Here is a 24,267-nt window from a genome sequence, read left to right on the forward strand (position 1 = left end):
CTATTATCACGGAATGCGAGTTTAAACCGTATTATTACTAACTTATTGTAAAGATTAGCTTACTCCTGATTAATATAAATAATATCATTTTTTTTTTAAATCTGAATGATGTAAAATGTTTGCTCATGATTGGGAAATCAAAATTAATTTATGAAAAAATGGAATTATGGTAGGAGACAGCCTGGAAAATTCACATAGAAGTTGGGAAATGATTGTGATTGATAAATAAAGGTTGCGGAAAATCATGCATCTGGCAACGCGTGGCTTTTTCTTTTCCTTTTCCCTTTTTTTTTCCTTTCTAATTTGTTGTTTTTTATTTTATTTTTAAGGGGTGGTCCTATTGCAGGGGAGGGAGGTGGTTAGGTTGGTCCTCCTGCCTGGCGCAGCTGTATTCGGCGCAACAAAGCCGAAACCAAAACTGGTGGCAGGTGCATTGAATTCGGTTCACCAGATACGGCGTATTTTGGCTACTATATATAGCTTTCTTATTGCTTAAGAAAAAAAGAAAATTTGTTTGCATTTTTTCTCCAAATTTTGTATAATGTGTGGGAATTGAAGTCAGCACATGAGAGAATTGTAAGACCATCTTCAAAGGAGGTGTCAAGTCTTAAGTGGAATATCATGTAATCAAATTTGAAAGTAGGAGCAAGTTCCAATCGATATGTCAATCCTATATAGATTAACATATAAGTTTTCATATGTCAAATTTGACATATGAGAAAATGTGATATCAAATAATTTTCAATTATTTTATTATACGAATCTCATTAATGCACAAATTATAGATCTTGAAAATTTAATTTAATTGATTTTTTTTAAATGGGTCCTACCAATATCATTTATAACAAAAAAACGTATCGGTTAGAAAAAAGAATATCCAACATTGCCACGTCAGTTATCAAATTAACATTTGATATTTCTATTTTTGACATCTTCATTGGAAATGCTCTAAAAAGTAAGGATAAAATGAGTGCAAGTTCAAAGAGCTTTCAATTTCAAACCAATATTGAGCTCAAAGCCAAAAACTGTCAACTACGTTGAAAGGATTTTGGGTTTGATGCACATCAATTTTGGTGTTCACTTATAATTTTCAAGTATCAAACACTACCCTTTTGAAATTTTTATCTTCGTAGTTTATTAGGTGATGTAAAACTTACTACTCAACACATGAGATATATATGCGAGTGTTTAAGTTCAAATTTGTTAAAAATAAGGATAGAATGAGTGCACGATCATATTTTGGAGAATTTTTTAAATTTTTGAGAATTACTATGTTATTTTGCCAGTATAAATAATAAAATAATTATATTAAATTCATCCAAACAAACAAAAAGTTAAAAAAGGAAATCCAAAGTTGCATGGATTGTATAAATATGGTTTGTGGAATCAACCAAAATGTGAAGAAACCGCGTTTAAGGAAGTAAATATGAAGTGACTTGTCTTGTTGCAGTTGTCCACTTTGACCACCACCACTTTACACCGTCATAATTATCCATTGCTTATAAAAAGAAAAGAGTGGGACAAGGCTGGTCTCATTTTCGTTTTCACATTATATTTTCATCCACTATAAAAAAAAAAAATAATAACATCATTATTTTCTCACTCACCATTATTTCAATTATAACTTTTTGAATATCTTTAAGTTCTTTAAATTTTAGAGTAAAGTACAAAAAATTACTTTAATTATTAATGTCACGATACTTTCATACCTCATCTTTTAAAATTGACAATGTCATACCTCATCTTACGAATTTGTGCCAATGTTATACCTTCTGTTAGTCTGCCGTTAATTTGTCAGTTAAATGCTAACGTGGCTTGATCCAGACTCAACTTTCTATTAAAAAATAAAAAAATACATAAATAAACTAAAAAAAATTATTTAATATTTTTAAATAATAAAATAATAAAGAAAAGTTAAAAAACAAAATCTTTCGTCCCTTCCACCCCTCCTCCCCCTTCTCTCCCTCCCCATCTTCATCTTCTTCCCTGCTTAATCTTCAACAAAAAAAAAATAAAAAAATTTGAAAACCCATCAACCCCCAACCCTCCCCTCCCTCACCCGGGGGAAGAAGAAGAAGAAGAAGAAGGAGAAGGAAGAAGAAGAAGAAGAAAAAATAACAAATACAACCTCTTGCAACCCAGAAAGAAGAATGAGGAGGAGGAAGAAGAAAAAATAATAATAATAAAAATAAAAAATCCAGATCCCGTTCGACAGGCCGATTCCGCGGGGGGGGGTGGATGCGAGGTTGGGTGCGGAGGGTGGATGTGAGGGGAAGACAAACTGGGATTTTTTTTTTTTTTTTTTGGGTTGCAGGTAGGGGCTCGAGTAGGGGAGAAGAGAGAGTGGGGAGGGGGAAGGGATGAAGTTTTGTTTTTTTTTTTTTTTTCTTCCTTTTTTCTGGGTTGCAGCAGGTAGATGGGGGGAGAAGAGAGAAGGACGCGGGGGGAGGGGGAAGGGATGAAGTTTTGTTTTTTTTCTTTTCTTCTTCTTCTTTTTTCTGGGTTGCAGCAGGTAGATGGGGGAGGGAGGGAGGGAGGGGGGAAAGGGACGAAAGGTTTTGTTTTTTTTTTGTTTTTTTGTTTTTTTTTACTTTTATTTATTATTTTAATATTTAAAAAATGTTAAATTTTTTTTTTTTTAGTTTTTAATAATATTTTATTATTTTTTTAATAGAAAGTGGGTCTTGAATCAAGCCACGTCAGCATTTAACTGAGAAATTTACGCCAAGCTAACACAAGGTATAACATTGGCACAAATTCGTAAGATGAGGTATAACATTGTCAATTTTAAAAGATGAGGTATAAAAGTATCGTGACACCAATAGTTGAGGTAGTTTTTTGTACTTTACTCTAAATTTTATTTTCTGTAATATGTATATATGTATGTATACCTGTAAAATATATTTATCTCAAGGAAAAAAAAACCAACCATGGGACATATTCAGTAGTAATTCAAACAACAAACAAGAATCCATCAAGGCAGACATGGAAGGTACACAGTCACCTCTTTTTTGGGTTACGCTCGAAGAAGGACGGAGATGGCGAAATAGGTACTGGTACATATATATCATCATAAAAAACCAAGTCAGAGTGCCAATTAAAGATTGAATATGAGACTATGGACAAGAAATATGAGTACAAGGCACATCACCCTCTTTTTGTTGATCGGTGTGGGGTGTTACAATTCACCCCTCTTAAGGGCCCAACGTCCTTATCGGCACACTCACACCACATGATAGAGTGTCTTTGATGCTATTTTGTCACATCCCAGACCAGCTCCGCCGTAGCACGATATTGTTCGCTTTGGACCACGTTCTCACGGTTTTGTTTATGGGAACTCACGAGCAACTTCCCAGTGGATCACCCATTATGAGATTGCTTTAGCCCAAACTCGTTTAACTTCGGAAGCCATTGAGTTCCCAAAAAGTCTCGTGCTATATGGACCTGAGTATGTACGTATAAGGCACATCACCCCCCTCTTTATTGGTCGATGTGGAATGTTATAGCCTCACAACCACCCACCTGCACGGCTCTACCCATATATTCCCCTTCGCTGTACATAATTTTTTTTTTCTTGCTATTTCAACTAATGATGATGTGGCAAAATGTTAGTGGTTATTATTTAAGTCCTTAAATATCATTTTATAAGAAGAGATATTTGTCATTGATATTTATATTTTAAAGATGGTGAAATAATAAGACAATGGAATCAGCTTAACACTATTCAAAGAAAAATTTGGGGTAATTAAATCAAGATTCACGTGTAAATTGTCACTGGCTAGTGGCTACCTATGGTTCTCACAACTGCCTTCTTCGAATCCACCAATCTTTTAGATATTAAATAAGTTAATTGTGGATAATTCACTGGACACATGGCACTCATTAAGAATTCTTGGTAAAGCGCACCACGAAGTAATGGTGGTGAACAAATTCGAATGAGGATCTTTTTTGGATTATTTTTACGAAGATTTTAGAGATTTTTATATTCTAATCATTTATAATATATTGTGTGATTAGTTTTTATTATATATTAATTGTGTTTAATTTTAAATAAAAAATTCAAATGATTTATGATCGCACGATGTACGATGAATTGTTAAGATGTGAGTAACCTTAGAATCCTCACAATTTAGATCCGGATGGGATCTAAATCCAACAAATTCGAACATTATAAGTGAACTCCTACCATTACCACAACTACGGCTATTGCCATTGAAGTGAGATTTTTTCCCCTTCTATTCTCATTCCCTTCCCTTCTCTTCTTTCATAAATTATTTTTTGTCTTCTTCTGGCCAATGGCGGAGGTAGTAACAAGGCTAGGGTGAGCTTTAGCATAGGAAGAATTTTAGTTGTTTGAGCTTAAAAATATTAATAATTTAGATAATTTTATTATTTTTAATTATTATAGTCCACTCACTCAATAAGTAAGAGTTTTGACACCAAGATTACTTTTAGAAAAAGAAAGAGTTAAAAAATATAAAATAAATTGTTTACTTTAATGAAAGTTCTGAACACGTTTCCTGAGTTTGTTAGGGAGTAGTCTATAGGTTTTAATATTTTACTAATTTTAGATTTCCTACAGAATAGTCACACGGTTTTAAAGGAAAATGATCTTCGCGATATCTTTTTTCTAGGAATTTTAGGAATCTTAAGATCGTGATCATTCATCGTATATTGTGCGATCATAAATCATTTCAAAATTTAAAATTTAAAATTAAATATAAATAGCACCTAACGAAAATTGACCGCACAATTACGATGAACGATTACAATCATACAATTCTTAAGATCCCTAGGAAAAGGAGCGATGACCTTTTTTGGTTTTAAAAACTAGGTTTTAGTATTTTATTATTTTATGTTTCATAAGGAGTAGTCACACACGGTTCTAGGTTTTTAGGAGTAATTATTACCTTTTATTATTTTATTCATTTTACTAAGCCTATAATTGTAAAAGTTTATTGATTTTTCTCATCAATTAGTAAGGTTTTGACTACTTTATTTTTAATTGTTTATGAGTTTATTTGTGTTGTGGTTGATGTTTAACTGAAGGGGCATGAAAAGAAGAGATTGGAGAATAGGGTTGAGGAATTGTGTATTAATTTTTCAGTCCTTATGCATTTATTTATAGTAATAAAAAGAAAATAAACTTGCTCTTCAAGTAATACAAAGTCTATTAGGAAAAATCTTCTAGATCTCAAAGGATTCCTAATCTATATCTACTTAGGATTTACACAATCACAATAAACATATGTCACCACTATTTGTTTATTGTTTGAATTTTAAGAGTTTGTGCTTGAATAGTTCAGTTTCAAATTTAATATATTTTTTTCTAATAGATTTTTCAGAAATATAATTTATTATATAAACTTGTTTATTGTTGTTCAATTGGTTAGGTCAATGTATGTTGGATGAGAGGTTAAGAACTATCGATTCATTCTTTAGAAAAAGAGATGATGGTGATAAATTAGAGAGTAATATACCTTTTGCATCTATTGAACGAGCTTTTTCAGTAATTAATCTTATTAAAACAAGAATTCGCAACAAGATGGAGAATGAATTTCTAGCAGATTCAATGGTTGTTTACATTGAAAAATAGCTTGCTGAAAAGATTGATTCAGATGAAATAATAAGGGATTTCAATTCCATTAATGATCGAAGAGCACAACTTGAATAGGTATTTTTTCTTTTTTATTTGTTAGGTTGTTATGACAAGATTGATGATGTATGTTTCTTTCTATTATAAGTTGCAACTTTAAATGTTTTCTTTGTTAAATCTAGTTGAAACTTGATTTATTCAGAGTTAAGTTTCTTATTCAAATTATTGCTTTTAGGCTTATTAGTATGTAACTTTAAGTAAATAACAAAAAAAATTAACCATTTGATTTCGTAGTAATAATTTTAGTTTAATCCACCCATCAGATAATTCCTGGCTCCGCCATTGCTTATGGCTATTAAAAAATCAACACAAAACGTTGATGTGGCTTAACCGTAACCGTTCAAATAGGAAGGGAATGAAGGAAAGAGAGATTAGGAGAGGAATGAATCAACTCCATTGCAATTTGTACATCCATCAAGATAAAATGTGAGATGCTTTATCTTCTATTATGTTTAATTTGTTAGCAAACAAAGATTAAAATACAAGCTATAACGGGGGAGAGAAAATTAAACCTAGGCATTCGGGTGGGAAAATAAATGTTTGTAAGCGTTTGAGCTACACGCAACCGTTTAATGAACTGTTAACTGATGACATGGAAATGCGGGGCCTACTTACTAAACCCATGACTATACCACATATAACACACCAAATCCCTTTTCGGGTAAAGGGGCTACTTTATTACTAAAGCATAACATAATTACATGAACAAATGCCCAAATACATAAACCACACGAATAAAAAATGAACCTCCATAGTAACCCAAGAGCCTAAAACAGAAACACACAAACAAACCCTTGTTGGGATTGGAATCTCAACTTGAGTTAAAACGTCTTGGGGTTCACGTTTAGGAATTGCAAGTTGGGGTGGAGCTCTCACGTAGGAAATAGTGCAAGTTGGCGTCTGGCTCGTTGGTGGGAAAGATGTTAGTTCTAACTTTTAGGTGCCAACCAATACTTAAAATTTCTTTGATACGGTTAATGTATTTAGAAAACAAAAAGATGAAAAAGATGGGTGAAGTCTAAACATCATCTTATATCAGAAAAATTCTTAAATTTTGACTAAAATTGACAAATTTCATCTCTATTTGTGACATATCGGTTAAATATCAGAGAAACTTTTATATTTCATTTAAAGCAAGTGTTTAACATTTCCTAAAGTTTCATTTTAAAATTTTCACGTTTTTTGAGTAAATTTCCATCATTTCGATCAAAGACAACCGATATCAATATATGATATATCCATCGATATTTTCATAAATTTGCATATCGATATTTTAAACACAAGTGGTAACTTTTTTTCACATCTTGAAATTTAAAAGATGACCTTGCAGGTTTCTTTGTGGTATGGTTAGTTTGCTTGGTGTATGCATTCGACATTACCACATCACTAATTAATAATTGACTATACAATCAACCTCACCAACGGATCAATATTGTAAATTAATCGAGTTTCAAAACTACATGGTGTAATATGAAAATATTAAAACTTCATACCTTATCGTTTAAAATTAAACCCAAATCTCATACCTTATTTTAAAATCCAATCCAAATCTCAACGGTGTGAAAGTACTTAAACCTTTTTATTTATTACAACGTTTAATTCAATGAAAAATGGTAGTTTAGTTAACAAACTTAACACAATCACGTGACCGGAGGTCAGTGCTCGTCAAGAAAAAGTACCACTTCCCCGCCAATGAGAAATTAGAAACCCGAGACCGGTAGCTGAAGACACATTGCATGCTGTGGATCTGTCACATCAAACTCTCAATCTTTCTCACTACGAGGCAAATTTTCTGCGTTTCTGTTTGAGTGTGCTTTTCATTCATTCTTATACAATTACGGTTAAGCCACATTTATATTTTATATTTTTATTGACGTGATTTAACTGTGACCGTACAAAATAAAAAGGATGGCTAGACGGCCGGACAATCTGCCTCCCGCTATATAACTCAAACGGATCCAAATCTCAAAAAAACGACGTCACCAATCGAACACTTGAGCTATGAACTCGTTCGTTTCGTCTGCCACCAACTGGTGGAGAAGCCACGGAACCTTGCGAACTCTGTACCTGCTGCTGCTGGGTCAGCTCGTCTCCTTCGTTCTGGCAATGATGAGCTTCACTTCCTCACTCATAGCCAGTCTCGGTAGCTTCCACACCAACCCTTTTCAAATATCTTGCCTTTTTGTTTCCCTCTTCGTTTCTTCCTAATTTTTCATTAGGTCCTGTTTTCATGGGGTAAAGGGTGTTAACCCGTGTTTTATATACGGCTTATTGTCTGTTTAGCGTGCGAAGTTTTAGTTTTTATTGAAGTTTGTAGCCGGGCTTTGAACGAGTTCTATTTGTGCATATTTTCGGTGTTAAGTGGTTGGTGGGTGTGTGCAGGTGTGGATGCGCCTATTACACAGACCATTCCCACTTACTTGGGTTTGGCTTTGGTTTATGGGAGCATTTTGCTGTATAGGCGTGAGAAATTACGGGTATTTTCGCAGTTTTCAAGCATTAATTGGTTGGATCATTGTTAATTAACTGTCATTTGATTTGCAATTGTGGTTCAATTTGTGAAATGTGGAATTAAGAAGTTGAAAACTTGGGATTTGCAGGTTTCTTGGTATTGGTATGTGCTGTTGGGATTTGTTGATGTTCAGGGGAACTATCTTGGTGAGTACTAGTTAATGATTGATTGTTAAGTTTTTTGTTATTGATCATTTCTGTACACATCGGTTTGCTAGTGGTTCGGATCAAATCCATGTCTTCATCATGACATTCGATTGGACATTGTTTGATTGGTGTTTTGGTTGGGTGATTTTACATTAGGGATGAACCGATTCTTAAGGAATTAGATTTTGCCTGAACTGTCTCAGTTGCAAAAGAGAGCCGATATCTGTACATGTTTCACAGATCTTTAGATAGCCGAGTCACTAAGTAGCCTTCTAAGGAAGCTTAAAGAGAAGGCAGTACAAGACTAGGATTAATATGCTTATAGTTTGCATACATGTTACAATCCTTAATAATGATAGGCTTATAGTTAGCATAGGAGAACACGATGCGCTTATACACGTTAGAATCCTTGAAAGGGAAGTTTCCTCATTGCCGAAGGATTACTTGCCACAGATGGAATTGTGATCCCTAATCTGAAGAGATTTGTTTCCATTTTGAAGAAGGAAGGTTTTCCACAAAAGTGGCATGTCGTGTTTTGGTCTGAAATGCCTTACTGCAGAGGAGTTTTGGGATTTTATTGCATATAGGTAACTTTTATATGAACGATGCAGGGAGATATTAACATTGTGTTCTTTTGATGCAGTTAACAAAGCATACCAGTTCTCATCAATTACAAGTGTGACGCTGTTGGACTGTTTCACAATAGCTTGGGTCTTACTTTTAACATGGATCTTCCTAGGCACTCGGTATTCTCTGTGGCAATTGTTTGGTTCTGCCATCTGTGTTGTGGGACTTGGTTTGGTGCTCCTCTCCGATGCAGGGGTGGGCGGTGGAGGTGATCTTCTCTAATGCCTTTTGGACCAACTTTTCTACTTCTTGAGCGATCTATTAATCATTTTTGTTCATAATTCAGGTGGCTCAAAACCTCTCCTAGGGGACATACTCGTCATTGCAGGAACAATTTTCTTCGCTATGAGCAATGTTGGAGAGGTTGGTGAATCCTTTTGAACTCATATTTTGTTACCTTATCTTTGTAAAAGGCACCGGCTGTATGAAGGGAAAGCTTTTCCCAGTGAGATTCACAATAGAAAACTAGGTGCCTGAAACTTTCACTTTTCTTCCTATGCCATTTTTGTCTGCAGAAGTGCTAATATAATCCAAGATTACGGAAACCATGCTCTTTCTCTCAATTTTTGGTTGATTTTGAATAGAATTGTTGTTATGTAAAATAGTTGCCTCTATTAAGTTTCTTCTCATCTCAATCCTTCTTTCTGCAGGAGTTTTGTGTCAAGAAAAAAGATCGCGTTGAAGTAATTTGCATGATTGGTACTTATGGATTTCTAGTGAGTGTGTGCCAGATGTATCCTTTTCATCACAATAATGCATACAAGACAGTAGCTTCAAATAATCCGTACCATGATTCTTTATTGGAGAACAGAACAATATTTCTTCGATTCCTTAACCCTCTTGCAGGTCTATCCTGGAATTACAGACTCTGGAATCCATCGCGTGGTCTGCAGATATTGTAAGTGGTCTTAGCTTTGTATAATACGTGAACAGCTTTGCCAATACTTTCTGTATACTCCCGGTGCTCTCTTGCAACTTCTTAAGTTGAACGCTCTTTTCTTTTCCATTCTTTTCTGTCAGATATTAGCCTGGGCTGGTTATACTCTAGCAGGCATATTGTTCTACACAATTACTCCATTCGTACTCAAGGTCAATTTCCTTCTCATCTCCTGCTGTTTAATTCTTTGAAGTTCTGTGCGTGCAAATTAGGATCTGCATGAACTAACTCAATTTTTTTTGCATACAGCGGAGTGGAGCCACATTGTTGAATCTGTCTATTCTCACATCTGATATGTGGGCAGTTGTCGTTCGCATCTTTTTCTACCGCCAGCAGGTACCCTAGTGACAGACTCCTATATATTGGAAAAAATTCAATTGTTCATACCTCTTCCATATCCATATAAATTGTTCTATACTGATAGTAAATCGGACTTGAAATGCAGGTGGACTGGTTATACTATGTAGCTTTTTCGGTTGTAGTTATCGGACTCATCATTTATTCACTAACGTACGTTCTGACCTTGTATTGAAACTGCTTTATCAAATAGTGAAAGTCCGTCATTAATCATTACCGGTACGCTTGATTGTTTGCTGTTACAGGGAAAAAGATCCTGCTCCGGTAACTTCAGTTGAGAATGGAAATCCGAGCTTGGAATACCGCGTTCTTGAAGATGAAACCGCTGCATCCAGAAACGAGTCTCCAACTGCACGAGAGGCGTAGAAGCAGTGGTGGTGACAAATAATACTAGAAGCCATGTATGAATGTTATCTTCTGCAGGGACTGACTCAAGGGGGAAGACTCTGTGTTCTGGCTTTTAAGTTTTTGTATCTACCAACGGTCCAACAGCCTTGACAAGCTCCAATTTTTGGAAAACGGATGCCAATGTCATTGTGTCGAGGCAAAATCTTAAGATCAACGGAATGTATGTCTCGTTCTCGTGTTTGTCTCTCTCGTCACGTGATGCTTGTTATATAAGAAGAGAGGTACGTATGAGATGTAGAATTATCAGAGAGACTGGCCATACGGCCCACATTCCAATAACACCGATATTGTCTCCAACTTGATAATTACCACTTGCACAATCTGTCAGGTGTGAGGTTTTATCACAACAGGCCTCGGTATTAGTTTCCGCTCCCTGACTTTGATACCATGTAGAATTATTAAAGAGACGGGCCATACGGCCCACATTCCAACAATATTGATATTATCTCCAACTTGGTAATTACCACCTGCACAATCCGTCAGGTGTGAAGTTTTATCACAAAATGCCTCAGTATTAGTTGGAGTGAGGTTAGGATATTTAAACTTTTTTTTTCTCATTGATGTAGTCGATGTGGAACATTTCAACATGAGATTTATATATACACTCAGGTTGCCCCTCGGTATAGCCAATCTTGGACCGATATATCAGATGAATCGGTTTAGTTCCAAAACCATATAACATTTTTCAAGTAGAGCATATTATTGTGAATTCCTTTGCCTTTTCGTATAAGAAATATAGGCGAATTATACACAAACTTCAGGAAAGCAAAACGAAGACGTGCAGATGTGATGGAGTTAAAAAGGGTATAAAAAGATTTAAAAAAAAAAAAAATTTAATTAGAGAAAGGGTATTCGAATTTGGAATATGTCACATCTTGGGCTTATTTCACACCGCTGTTAGAAAAGTTAATGATAACTTTCTAATACCTAAAGAGCTCCCATTAAATACTACAAAGAACTCAAGGCCTTCTATCAGGCTGCTCACTAGAACTTGGTTCACTTGTGATTGTCCTTAGCAATTCACTTCGTCATTTGATTAGTCAACTCTCACATTCTTCAAAGCCTCTATAAACTCATTTTTTCAAACAGAAAATAATAGTCACACACTATTTTTTTTTCCTAAACACTTTTGTTTAATCTTATTAGCCTGTTTCCATTTGATTTGATAGAACGTCTAAAAAAATAGTAATTTTATCGTTTTTCTTATCAAATGTGTCCCAAGTCATTAGGCCTAAACATCAAAGTTTCAGCCAATTTTAAAAAGAAAAATCTATTTCTTTTCCAAAAAAAAAAAAAAAAAAATCTAAAACAAAGGCTTAAAGTTATGGATTTTTTTTTATTCACAAACAACAACGCTAATGAATTAAATCATTAGTTAAAAAATATCAATAAAAAACAAATCCGTATCAAAATACATAAACATAATTAGTTTTCACCACCCTACCGTCACAATAAAGCAACATACTTCGCCCAAACTCTTCTCCCCTATGAAAACCCAAAAACCGTAATCCGAACAAAGGTCCAAAATTTCCCTCCTTCCCAACACCCCAACAAACTGACATGGATCAACAGAACTCCACCACCACTCCAACTCCCTCCGCCTCCCAACCATCCATTGAACCACCCCAAACCGCCCAACCCCAGCCTCCACCTCAGCCTCAGCCACCGCCGTCCTCCTCCTTAACAACCACTCCAACCTCCACCCCAAGCCCCCCTTCCCCAAACCCTAACCCTAAACCCTCAACCCCATTGCCCCCACAACCACTACATCAACCGCAACCGTCCCCCCAGTCCCTTCCACCCCCTTCGCAGCCCAGGCCTCCCTCCACATTGACTCGTCCTCCTTGGCAGCAGCAGTCCCACTTCCACCAGTATCCTTCGCCTTCTTCTTCCGCTTCGTCTGGGCCTCCTCCGCCGCCTTCACCCTCTCAGCCTCCCCCGCCGAGGGGCGGCATTGCCATTGGTGTTTCTGCGCATCACACCGGCCCTTCTACTCCTCAACCCACTCCTTATTCGTCTTCCTATGGGCATCATTTTGGTGGGATGGGCCGTGGCGGCGTCTCTGTGCCCGAACCTGTATCCAATTCCAGTCCTTCCCAGGTGACATTTCAATTCCGTTTAACATTGTATCATTGTAACTTTCCATTAAAGAAAAAGAAGATAATTTTACTGATTATTTGATATTTTGGTATATGTTGGGTGACCAATTTGGGCTACATGTTTGTAATTTTATTGTGTTTCTATTTGGTTTGGAACTTTGATAGATGTTTGTGTGGTTTACGTGCTGGAATATGTAACGGTAGTTTTCGGGGATATATAGGTGAGACCATCAATGCAAGGAATGCAGGGAATAGGGATGATGGGTTCACTCGGTTCTAGTTCTCAAATGCGGCCAACTGGGATTCCGGCACACCATCCACAGAGACCAGTTCAATCCTCTCTTCGACCACCATCTACTGCGAGTAATCAGTCCCCATCTTCCCAAGTCAGTATCCAGTTGCCACACCCACATTTTACTTTTTTGATTTCCATGTGCAATATATAGTTTGTGGATATGTGGGAATGTGGATATATAGTGTAAGCAAAGAAATGACTGGAGTTGTATTGTAGGTTCATTGTTCGTGGTGAGTGTGGACGAGGGACTTTAAAGTTCCATGGAACCTAGGCCAAAATTGTCAGGAATGCTTACAAAAATTAGATAGTGACTTGAGTGCAATACATCCGAGGGAACGTTCAAATAACTCATTAAACTATGTCATTTGAAAATCCTTGCATTTGTAGCGTTTTAGTAGCAGCTTTGTAATTCTTGAGTAGTTGGTTGTGCTCTTCTAGTGCAATTTAAACAATTGAGTATAAACTTCAAAGTTCCTTGGGACTTTGAAAGCCCCCTATCCAAAATAGGGCAAGGGATTTGAGTATGATGATTAGCAAATATGTTATGTTATTGTTTGAATTTTGTCTCCAGGAACCTGGCGTCATTTTTCCTTCAGTATTGTGTAAGTTGAGTATGCCCTGGGGTTCCACTTATGTGTCCTGCTTGTTCTTTTGTGGCTCAATGGGACCATGCATTCATTTGCTGTTGACCTTTATCTTTGTTGGTGCATCTTCTCTATACCAATTTTTCTTGTTGTGCATTGTTAAAGATATCTGGTGATTAAGAGTTATTTTCCCCTTCTTTTTCATTTTATTCAAGTATGCTTGCTTATTCCACTTCCTTTATGCAGAATTTCCAAGGGCACAGCCTTTTACGAGTTTCATCAGTTGGATCTGCTAGTTCATCACCAAATGCATCTCAAGGTTTGCAGCCTCATACTCAGCCATGGTTGTCATCTGGGCCACAAGGGAAGCCTCCTATCCCATCCCCTTCATATAGGCAGCAGATGAACTCGCCATCCATGCAGCAAAGATCACATCTTCCGCAGCAACAGCAACAGTCTCATCCCCATCCTACAGCTTCGCAGCTACAGCACCATCCAATGCCTTCAGCTCCCCAGCAGCAGCACCATCCCCTGCCTTCTGCTTCACAGCAGCAGCACCATTCCCTGACTTCTGCTTCACCGCACCAACCCCTGCCTTCAGCTTCACAGCAACAGCCTACATCATCTGCACAACAAGTTCAGCAATCAAGGGTCCCACAAACCACGCCTCGTCAGCAACAGATCACAAGGGTGCAGGGCCCTGTCAATCCCAAGTCTTCCGCTCTTGTAGCTGCACAGCCTAACACAGTCCAATCAGGGGCCCAAAATAAAACTCTTAGTCCAGAAACAGATGAATCTTGTAATAGAATTCTTGGCAAAAGAAGCATCCGTGAGCTAGTCAACCAGGTGAGTCATGTTGGCCTTCTTTCTTCGTACTTTGATATCCGCTCATGCTTGCATTTGTTCAGAAGTTTCATCAGTACTCATTGTTAAAGCTAATTTAAAGAGGCATTCCTTTTGCACTAGAGTGGATGTACATATCATTTGTTAATGGTTCTTAAAGGAACAAGTCTCACCTATTTATATTTGGGAGAGAAAAATTGTCTCTAGCATGTTAATTGGCAGCCCTGATCTCTCTAAATTGCTGTATCCTTTTCTAACATATACTCCTTATTAATAAGAGGGGATTGCCTAACCCAACCGCTTGACGATAATATCTTTTTTGTTTATACTTAAAATTAATATCTTTCTTTTTGCTTCCAGTTACTGAGTCTTCTGCTTTTGGACAGATTGATCCATCTGAGAAGTTGGATCCAGAAGTTGAAGAAATTCTCATGGAAATTGCAGATGAATTTGTTGATTCTGTGAGTAATTGAGCTAGTATTTTGTGTTTTGTTTTTTCTTGCACTTAAAGGATATCCCTGATTATTAAGCTTGTATTGCTAAACAAATTTTGTGAAGTTATAACTGCCTTATTTTGTGATTCTGGGCCCTTTTGTACGCTGCTAATCATTTAATATGATCTGCATATGCTTCTTAATATTATATGATCTGCATATGTTTCACAATTTCTTAATTTGCAAGTGCTTGCTATCTTTCTTTTTCTTGGTTAAACTCATGTCCTTTGTGTCCATATCTGCTCTAGCTGAAATAGGTGCTTGGGTATGAATAATTTGCCTTGATAAGAAAGCATTGTGTGGCCAGCACTAACTTCATAGGAAAAGGCTTTATTTGCTTATTTGTTTCATATGGTCTTTGCTTCACCGCTTTCAGTATGTTGTACAATGATTGACTTTTCATTGTCCCCAATTATAGCTTTCTATATATATGTATTCTGTTTTGTTCATAATTCTTATTGTGACAATATGTTTTTTCCCATTTGCAGATTACAACATTTAGTTGCTCACTAGCCAAGCATAGAAAATCAACTCAATTAGAAGCAAAAGACATACTTCTACATATTGGTTAGTTATGTGGGAGAAGTGCTAGCTGATATTTCTGTTCACATTATGTACACTAGTGCTTAACCTTCTGTATTTATTTTTCTTGTACAGAAAAGAATTGGAATATAACTCTGCCTGGGTTCGGTGGTGATGAGATTAAAGGCTTCAAAAAACCAGTAAGCATGGATTGACTGGTTAATAGTACTTTAGCATCGTAAAACTTAAAAACCTATGTTTACGGTGATGCAAAAATAAAAAACCTTTTAATGCTTCGTTAATTGTTGATTGCTTTTTGTGATGGTTTTGCAGCTTACAAATGATATCCACAAGGAGCGTCTTGCTGTGGTAAGTTTGGCCTGTTTTCTTTGCTGTGTTTTGACTTGAACTTGGGTGGTTAGAATAATGCATCATGAATGATTATGAAACATGTAAAACTTATCCTTAGGTTTGTCCTATTTGATTTTCTATAATTTTCTCCTTCCCTTCTTTGGCAGATAAAGAAGTCCATAGTAGCAACTGAGACAGCAAATGCTAGGAATCCCGCTGGACAAGCTGCTGGAAATGCAAAGGGTAGTCTTGTTAAGACACCTGCCAATGTCATAAGCTCCCAAAACTCTAAAATGCGTGAAGTTACATAACGACGTTAACTGTTACGAGCATATTTTATACTACAAAGGTATGTCAAATACGATGCTGATATTTGTGTTCAATAAACAGGAGCTTGTCCTGGAGCTAATTGCTGCTGTTACTTGCGTTCAATTATCTTATTACGCTTACTACAAGTATATGCATGTAGACAGCTCAGGATTTTTTTTGAGAAAAGTTGCTCTTAGTTTCGAGTTTATAATGTCTACCCTTTAATCTCGCTCTTAATTAGCCCTGGTGGTTGGTTAGCCAACAGATTGGTTTTCACTTTCGTTTGTGTGAGGTTATTAAATGAATACCAGATGTAGACGGTAGTTCTTATAACTTCTCTCTTCCATTATTTACCAAAAAGTTAAAAAAGGTTCCTCCTTTCCTGGATTGGGATTTGATAAATATACTCTATTTTATCAAATTTTGTTGGTCTATAATTAGCATCATGAATTAATTTTCGGGTTTTGGTCTTTGAGTTTAACAGAGTTCCATTTGATCAAGTGAGAGGAGCGGTTGTCATGTTCAGTTGTTTCTGTTTATCACCTTTATCTTCTGCCATTGTTAAATACTGCATGTGTGGTTTCAACCGAGCAGTTTTTACATACGATGTGAAGTACTAATTGTTGTGCTTCTATCTATATGTCGACAGGTATCTGACATCGCATACTTGGTGCAGGGGCCAAATTTTGCTGTAAAATTTCTTGATCTGACTGTAGAATGAGGAGAATCCTAGCAGCCGAAGTCTTCCTGGAGGTAAGGAACCAGAAATCTTCCCTGGGGTAACATTGAAAGTACGAAGTTCTACTTCCACAAATTGATTGATCCCCGAACTTTTCGGATCACCATTAAACCAGTTGTGTATATGGAAGAACTCAAAATTAAGCTTCATTAGGTTAAGGTTTGATATATGAAGGCTTAATGTCTGGTCTACTGATTCAAAATTAAGCTGCCCGTCTACTGTTTTGTTCATAATTCTTAACCGTGACCACACAAACAGGAGGGCACGGGAGGGCAGACAATCTTTGTCCTTTGTTCTTTCCTTTGCATATATTTAATCATTTTTCTTTCATGGTACGTACATTCAACAGTTACATTTTGTATGTACTATGTGCGAATCTGATAAATCTTTGCAACCGTTATATCTTGCATAAAGTGGATTTTTTGAACGCTAAATTATTGGTAAAACCAAATTATGTTGCTTATGTGGGAAGAAAAGTGGCTTTTCCATGTGTTCCCATATGCTGTTGTCTTGGCATTAAAAGGATATTGTGAATTCTATTAATTGGTTGGGGCACCACTGTATTGTCTTACACGTCCTACACGTGGATTTCTTTGTCCCATGTTGAATGCCATTGCCATGTGCTCGAGAGATTTTTCAGTGTATTGAAAATATGGTTTGGAATACCAATTGTTATAATGCAAATAGTTGAATACTTGAAAACCACAATTTAAAGTTGAATTTGGGGTATGCTTACTTGATTGAAATGAAATAAATTATCGAACGGAATGATACTTGGTTGTTCAAGTTTGGAATAAACTACTTATTTCTTTGTGACCTTCGGTTATTCAGGTATGAGATAAACTGATATTTATTAAAGGCCCACTCAATTTTTTTTGATTCATTATGTGTTTAGTAGATGCAAGAGACGTCAAAAAAATAAATGATAATTCATACCATGCGTACTCATAAATATGTTCTTAGCTTTTAGGTGGCCCAATCAATTTTTTTTTTTTTTTTTGTTTTGTTTTGTTAGTACATTGATATTTTTATTATTAAGGGGAGGGAAGTTCAGCTAAGCCACATTATGGGCAGCTTAATTTCGCATTGAATTCGCCATCCACAATATTCGAATCTAAGACCTCTCACTTTCAAGTGAAGAAGAATATCATCAGACTGTGGTACTGAGTGACTTTAGGCGGGTCTCTTAAATTTGAAGAAAAGTGAGCAACAACCTTTTAGGGCTTCTTTAACAATGGCTAAAGATGTTTCTGCAATGTGCTAAGTTTAGTCAAATTAGTTAGAGTAATGTGCTTCTTTCTATGCATTAAAGTTCGATCACGCATCTCTGTATTAAAAAAAAAAAGAAAAACCACTTGAATTTGTAATAAGTATTTTATTGTGCTTTTAACAAAAGCGCTTTCAGCAAAAAAAGATTTGATATTCTTTCTCAAAGTTATAGGATATTTAATTTTTAAGTATTTTATTGTGCGTTTAACAAAAGCGCTTTCAGCAAATAAATATTTCATATTTTTTCTTAAAGTTTTAGGATATTTAACTTTTATCTTTAAAGATAGGGTATTTAATTGTAAAAGTGGGGTCATCTTTTGTATAATGGTGGTGTGACTGGAGTCATGATCCAAATTCCAATGCTTGTAATAGTGGTGTCATCACATTATTCAGTTGATTTTAATACAGCTAGGTAGAACTGGGATTTATTTAAAATATACATTGACAGTGAGCTGATGTTCTAATTACTTTAATAACAAGTTCGATATTTAATTAATGAATAATGTTTGATGGCTAAAAGAAGAGCATCAAATCTTATTGAAAATCAGTTGAAAATTGACACGTATCCATTGTTAGAGTGACGTTGGTTAAAGTTTTCAATTATTTAATTATTTAGCCATGTGTCTATTTTTAATTAGGCATTTGTTCATTTTAATAAGACTTGTTGCTCTTATTTCAACTATCAAACACTATTCCTAATTAATAGCTTAGCCTAACCACCACTTGCAATTATTGTTGCAATATTTAATAATTGTTGTGTGGGAATCTCAACAATGAAATCCTTGTATTGATCTTCGGATTTAGAAATTGAGGAAGATCGCATGTTAGCTTAATATGTCGTATTTTATTTTATTAGCATCACAAAAATCATTATAAATAACGTAAAACTCCGTAAAAACTAAAAAATTTGTAACTCAAAGTGGTTAAGATTATTTACTATGAGTAAATTTGTTACAAATATAAGTTACATCACTTAGCTAGTAAACTTTTACCTTGATCATTTTAAATTCTTGATTGGATTAAATTTGATGATAATTATATCATGTTTCAATTTGTTTTCTTTATGAAAAACGATTATCAGTTATGTCATAGAAGTAGACCAAAAAATAAAAAAGTTCTGTCATATGAGAATTTGATAACAAAAAATAATAACTAAAACGTATGTGGTCTACTCAAATTATAACATGTGCAAAATACACCACATAACAAAGTGTTACATAATCGTATACAAATTTATAACTGTCGTAATTAAAAGTAGTTTCCACTCGAGGCCCTAAATTCGACATCCCTCCTCGCTCATCAAAAATCGAAAAGAAGTTGGAACCCATCCATTTTTCATCGGTACTTACGATTATGTGGTACAATCAAATAACGACACGTGTCTTTTTGTACACACAAACACTAAACTAAAACTGGTTACCAAACATTCACCACTCTCCTATCCAACCGTTATTCTTCTCCCTCACCAACCTTCGCCAGACTGTCCTCTTTGTCGTCGTCGTTGCCAGCCGGTACCCCCACCCCTTCCACCACCTCCCCTCTCATGCATCTCCTTATCTCTCACAAATCCTGTGATCTTCCACGAGTTCTAATCACCAAGATTTCCAAAGCCATGTGTCATTAAATAAATGGGAAAAAGTTTAATTTCTCAGCTCTTCCTCCACTTGTAATATAACATATGACATCTCGTGTTTCAGGCACGGTTCTAAAAATCTGCGCCTAGCGCCCGCCTAGGCGCTAGGCAACTGGTTACCTCCTTGATTAATGTTTAGGAATTTGAAAATTAAGAAAGAGAGCCTAGACCGCCTGGACATGCCTAGACACCGACTAGGTTGCGACTTACTTAAACAGAAAATAGATAATTTTCATTTGTATTTTATTTGTTTTTCAATAAATTGTAAAGACTTGTTGAATACTTAAATGAACACACATTATATGCTTGTTTCTCATGTTTTCATTATGTCGAATACTTCATAATATATATCATTTTATTTTGTAGTTTATGATGAAATTATATATATTTTAAGTATAAACATACACTTATTTACACGAAATATAATTAATTTACTTAAATCCGCCCTAGTCCGTCTAGCCGTTAAGCTCTAATCCGTCATCCGACTAGCGCCTAATGTCTACTAAAACCTCTTTACATCAAAAAGTCAGTATCTTGAATCCGGACAGGTTAGGACCCAAGTATTATGCTTTTGTAATTCCATTTCGGCATTTCCGTCCCCTCATGGATATTCCCCTGAGCTGGGGATTTTCAGCAAACAAAGTTACAAAGTGACTGGACAAGATCGAGATCCACTTGAAACGTGCCACCTGTCGATCATGATTGATCCCAAACGCACACGTCTCCTCCTCATCTTCCGGCACCTAAAACCTATATAAACTCGCCGAGATGCCTCTTGAGGCACCATCGCTCTCGTCGTCCCTCCCAATCCGACGAAACCCCAATTCCGATTATTATATATATATGTGTGTGTATGTATATGTGTATGCATACTAAAATATAGTATATCTCGCGCATATACATACACATTATATAAATACGTAGTCGCGGTCGTTTCCTCTGGGATTGTTCTTATCGTTCTGAGAGAGATCGGAGAAGGCGTTTGTTCATGGAGAGCGCGATGACGAATTCTAACGGTGTGGCGGTCGATGGCGAAAGAGACTGCGTTCGGGCTAATCATCTGAAGCGCGAGAAGCTCATTATTGATACCGACCCTGGAATTGGTCAGTTTTCTGTTTCAATTTGCTTGATTTTTTTTTTCCAAGTGTTATGCATTAGTGTTCCTATTGCCTGTCTGGTTGCTAGAAAATTTGAATTTTGAGGGTTCCTTTTGCTCTGTTTGGTTGCTGTGAAAATTTGCGATTAGTAACCAGGCTGGAATTTTAAATTTTCAACTTTGTGATCGTTCCTTTTGATCTGTTTGGTTGCTGAGAGAGTAAATTTTGAATTTTGGGATGGTTCCTATTGCTCTGTTTGGTGACTGAGAAAATGTGGGAACAGTAACTAGGATGAATTTTTAATTTTGAGTTTTGTGATGGTTTGGATTGTGGAAAGTGGGGAACTTGTTTGAGCTAAGCTAAAATTGGGGAAAAAGAACTGCTGGGTTAGGCTCAATTGTCTTACTTTTAGGCTTAGCTTGCGTTTTTTTGTTCATTGAATTGACCGCATTTTGATGATTTCTATTTTGAATATTTGATTGGTTTTATGCCAAATGGTGATGGAGTTAGCGTGAGGATCTTTAGTTATTGAATTAATTATGTATCCGAAATGTGATCGTCTTGTGGAGTGTTTCTTTGTCCATGCCTGACTTTTTATTTGGTGATTTTGACTTTTTCATAACCATTTTTTGGATAATAATAGTTTGGAACTGGGAGTTGAGGAAGCATGAAAGAAAAGCTTAGTTATGTTGAGAGTTGTCCCACATCGGAAACGGAAGCTTTACCTTAATAGTTCACATATTCTTGGGTCTCTTCCTCCTATTGCCGATTGGATGCTCACATTCTAATGAGTTTTATTGACTTATTCATGGTTAATCAGTGAATTATGGAAAAGTAAAGAATTGGGATCATATATTATGAACTGCTTGTTTTTTGGATTGTCCCTCTTTCCTTTTTTATTACAATGTATAGAGTAGTAAAGTTAAAGTCTGTGGGAGAGTATGCCCTTGAGGGTTTCGAAACTTTATAATGCTTGCATAGAAATGGGAATTGAATGACATCTACTTAGTAGTTAAATGTAATGGAAAATCGTTTGTTATGGAATCCAAAACAACATTTATCGACTTTTCTTTCTCCAACATGTTTTCATGTGTAACAGTTTTCTTTATTGCTAATCAGCAGATGATACCATGGCCATCTTAATGGCATTTCAATCACCGGAGTTAGAAATCTTAGGCTTCACAACAATATTTGGTAATGTCACCACGGAAGACGCCACTCGCAATGCCTTGCTTCTGGTACGTCCTCATGTCTTTTGAATTTCATCTTCTTGTAATGAATTCGGGTCTGTCTATCAATTCCATTTTTTTATTTTCTTTTGAGTGTGTTCATGATCAATTACTATTCTTAATCTGCAAAAGGATAGTGTGAGATCGCAGGGCATCCTGGTTTGCCAGTGGCAGAGGGAAGTCCTGAGCCTCTAAAGGTAATAATTTGATATGTATTCCTTTAGCTGGCCTAGAAGGCTAGAATTGAGGTTAGCCTTCGGGCATTCCTTGGGCATTACACCTTTATATTTGTTCATTGGCTATTTTTTTGTCCCTTGTTTCATTTGATAGTTGATAGTTTAATAATGTTTCCTTGTGGAAGTAGGGTGGAAGCCCACGTGTGGCAGACTTTGTACATGGTTCTGATGGGATGGGGAACTTGCATCTACCTCCTCCAAAAACAAAGAAAATTGAGAAGAAAGCTGCTGAGTTTTTAGTTGATATGATCTCTGAGTATCCTGGTGAAGTATCTATACTGGCCCTGGGTCCCTTGACAAACTTAGCATTGGTAAGTTGAAGAGTCCTTTTTACTTCTTCATTTTGGTGTTGACCTGAGCTTATGAGATTTGATATCTTTCCTTATTATGACAATGCTTCTTTGCTCAGGCAATCAAAAGGGATTCTTCATTCGCGAAAAAGGTGAAAAGGGTGGTCGTACTTGGCGGTTCCTTCTTTGCTTTGGGAAATGTAAATCCTGCTGCTGAAGCAAATGTAAGTGCCACCGTGCATGCAACAAGTAAAAATAACACTTCACCAAATTATTTCATGCTTTATTTAGAAGTAACTTTTTCCTGAAAAAAATTGTGGGGATTGGTTTTCATCCCTCTTAGGCTCTTAGCTTATTCTCCCTCATATACTTGCATAACTGCCATTAACTGTTGAGAACTATTCACATTTACTTGTCAGTTTTGTCTCAATAATGTGTACATGAAGAAACCAATGTCTGGCTTGCAGATTTATGGAGATCCAGAAGCGGCAGATGTTGTGTTTACGTCTGGGGCTAACATTACTGTTGTTGGAATAAATATTACAACCCAAGTGAAATTTACAGGTGCAACTTCCAGTTTACAGTTTGCTTAACTTTCCGGACACATTCTCATGAGCTATTCCACTGGAATTTTGATATCCTAACTGACTTGAGTATCGTATTGTGGTTTCAGATGATGACCTCCTTCAACTGCGGCAATCTAAAGGAAAGCATACTCAATTCATATGTGACTCGTGCAAATTCTACAGAGACTGGCATGTGAAATCTGATGGTGTTTATGGTAAACTTAAGCTGCCTTACACTTACCTGTTCAAAATCTGTTAAAAGCCCTTCTATTTTGGTTTGACGTTCTACCTATGTGATTCTCTGCCGTATGTTCCAGGGATTTTCCTTCATGACCCTGTCAGTTTTGTAGCACTAGTCCGTCCTGATCTCTTCACGTACAAGAAGGGCGTTGTGAGGGTTGAGACTCAGGGTATCTGCGTCGGGCATACACTGATGGATCAAGGACTGAAAAAGTATGTGCAGATTAGCATGCTCCAATGAATTCTTTTTTACGCAAATGCTTCTCTATGAGTCTAATGAGTATACTATATTACAGGTGGAATACAGGCAATCCATGGACAGGTTATTCCCCTGTTGAAGTTGCTTGGACGGTGAATGTGGATGCAGTCCTGGATTACATACGAAATCTGTTGATGAAATCGTGAAAGCGCACTACATATTACTGAGAAGGATAATTGCTGCTGCCCCTAGTTTCCATTGACAATACCTTCCTTCATGGCCTTTCCCTTCTCAGAGATGCCCCAAGTCCGAGGCGTGAAGAGAGAGCGAGCCTTCCATGAAACCTTGTGTTTATTTGAAATTGTAAAACATTTTCTGAATGATGTCCGGTTACACCTCTAATGAAGTTACCAACAAGGAATAGTACATTCCTTTCGAATTTCCGTGCAAAATTGTCGCGTTTAATTTTCCGTCTCAAATTTTTACATGTTTAATTACTCGGTATGACGTTAAAGAAAATAATTTGTGTTTCGTCCCAAGAAAACCTGCATAAAAATGACACTTGAGCAGTAGAGCAGTGATCCACAAGAGATCTATTTGAACTCAATTCTTGTAACTGTGACTGCCCA

The 24,267-nt window shown here is 36.3% G+C and overlaps 3 protein-coding genes across 9 annotated transcripts; all 3 read left to right on the forward strand.

The window, feature by feature from the left end:
* Positions 1 to 7,544: 7,544 nt before the first annotated feature.
* LOC137713743 (uncharacterized) lies at positions 7,545 to 10,948 on the forward strand. Its single transcript, XM_068453090.2, has 11 exons — positions 7,545 to 7,799; positions 8,039 to 8,133; positions 8,257 to 8,314; positions 8,958 to 9,149; positions 9,228 to 9,304; positions 9,592 to 9,674; positions 9,788 to 9,839; positions 9,962 to 10,030; positions 10,128 to 10,214; positions 10,324 to 10,388; positions 10,481 to 10,948. Exons 1-11 carry the CDS (start codon positions 7,658 to 7,660, stop codon positions 10,599 to 10,601), a joined length of 1,041 nt encoding a protein of 346 aa, XP_068309191.2. The 5' UTR covers positions 7,545 to 7,657; the 3' UTR covers positions 10,602 to 10,948.
* Positions 10,949 to 12,085: 1,137 nt separating this feature from the next.
* On the forward strand, positions 12,086 to 17,313 carry LOC137713509 (transcription initiation factor TFIID subunit 12). 6 transcript variants are annotated; one of them, XR_015955741.1, is made up of 9 exons: positions 12,086 to 12,743; positions 12,964 to 13,128; positions 13,868 to 14,467; positions 14,825 to 14,925; positions 15,447 to 15,525; positions 15,616 to 15,680; positions 15,814 to 15,849; positions 15,999 to 16,180; positions 16,790 to 17,313. XR_015955741.1 is itself a non-coding variant. In XM_068452810.2 (9 exons), the coding sequence occupies exons 1-8, from the start codon at positions 12,204 to 12,206 to the stop codon at positions 16,140 to 16,142; spliced, it is 1,704 nt and encodes a 567-aa protein (XP_068308911.2). In that variant the 5' UTR covers positions 12,088 to 12,203; the 3' UTR covers positions 16,143 to 16,180; positions 16,790 to 17,313. The 6 variants fall into 6 exon arrangements, 4 of the variants coding, with proteins under 4 accessions (XP_088540346.1, XP_088540347.1, XP_068308911.2 ...); XR_015955742.1 differs by having other exon boundaries at positions 16,817 to 17,313; XM_068452810.2 differs by having other exon boundaries at positions 12,088 to 12,743; positions 14,851 to 14,925.
* A 3,063-nt stretch (positions 17,314 to 20,376) lies between these two features.
* Positions 20,377 to 24,090, forward strand: LOC137712946 (uridine nucleosidase 1). 2 transcript variants are annotated; one of them, XM_068452153.2, is made up of 9 exons: positions 20,377 to 20,884; positions 22,001 to 22,116; positions 22,245 to 22,304; positions 22,472 to 22,654; positions 22,753 to 22,857; positions 23,101 to 23,197; positions 23,307 to 23,414; positions 23,517 to 23,652; positions 23,736 to 24,090. In XM_068452153.2, exons 1-9 carry the CDS (start codon positions 20,770 to 20,772, stop codon positions 23,842 to 23,844), a joined length of 1,029 nt encoding a protein of 342 aa, XP_068308254.2. In that variant the 5' UTR covers positions 20,377 to 20,769; the 3' UTR covers positions 23,845 to 24,090. The 2 variants fall into 2 exon arrangements, with proteins under 2 accessions (XP_068308254.2, XP_088540348.1); XM_088684222.1 differs by having other exon boundaries at positions 20,564 to 20,884; positions 21,998 to 22,116.
* The last annotated feature ends 177 nt before the right edge of the window (positions 24,091 to 24,267 follow it).

This window comes from Pyrus communis, chromosome 14 (genome assembly GCF_041283825.1).
Source record: "Pyrus communis isolate YQ-2024b chromosome 14, ASM4128382v1, whole genome shotgun sequence".
NCBI classification, from domain to species: Eukaryota; Viridiplantae; Streptophyta; class Magnoliopsida; order Rosales; family Rosaceae; genus Pyrus; species Pyrus communis.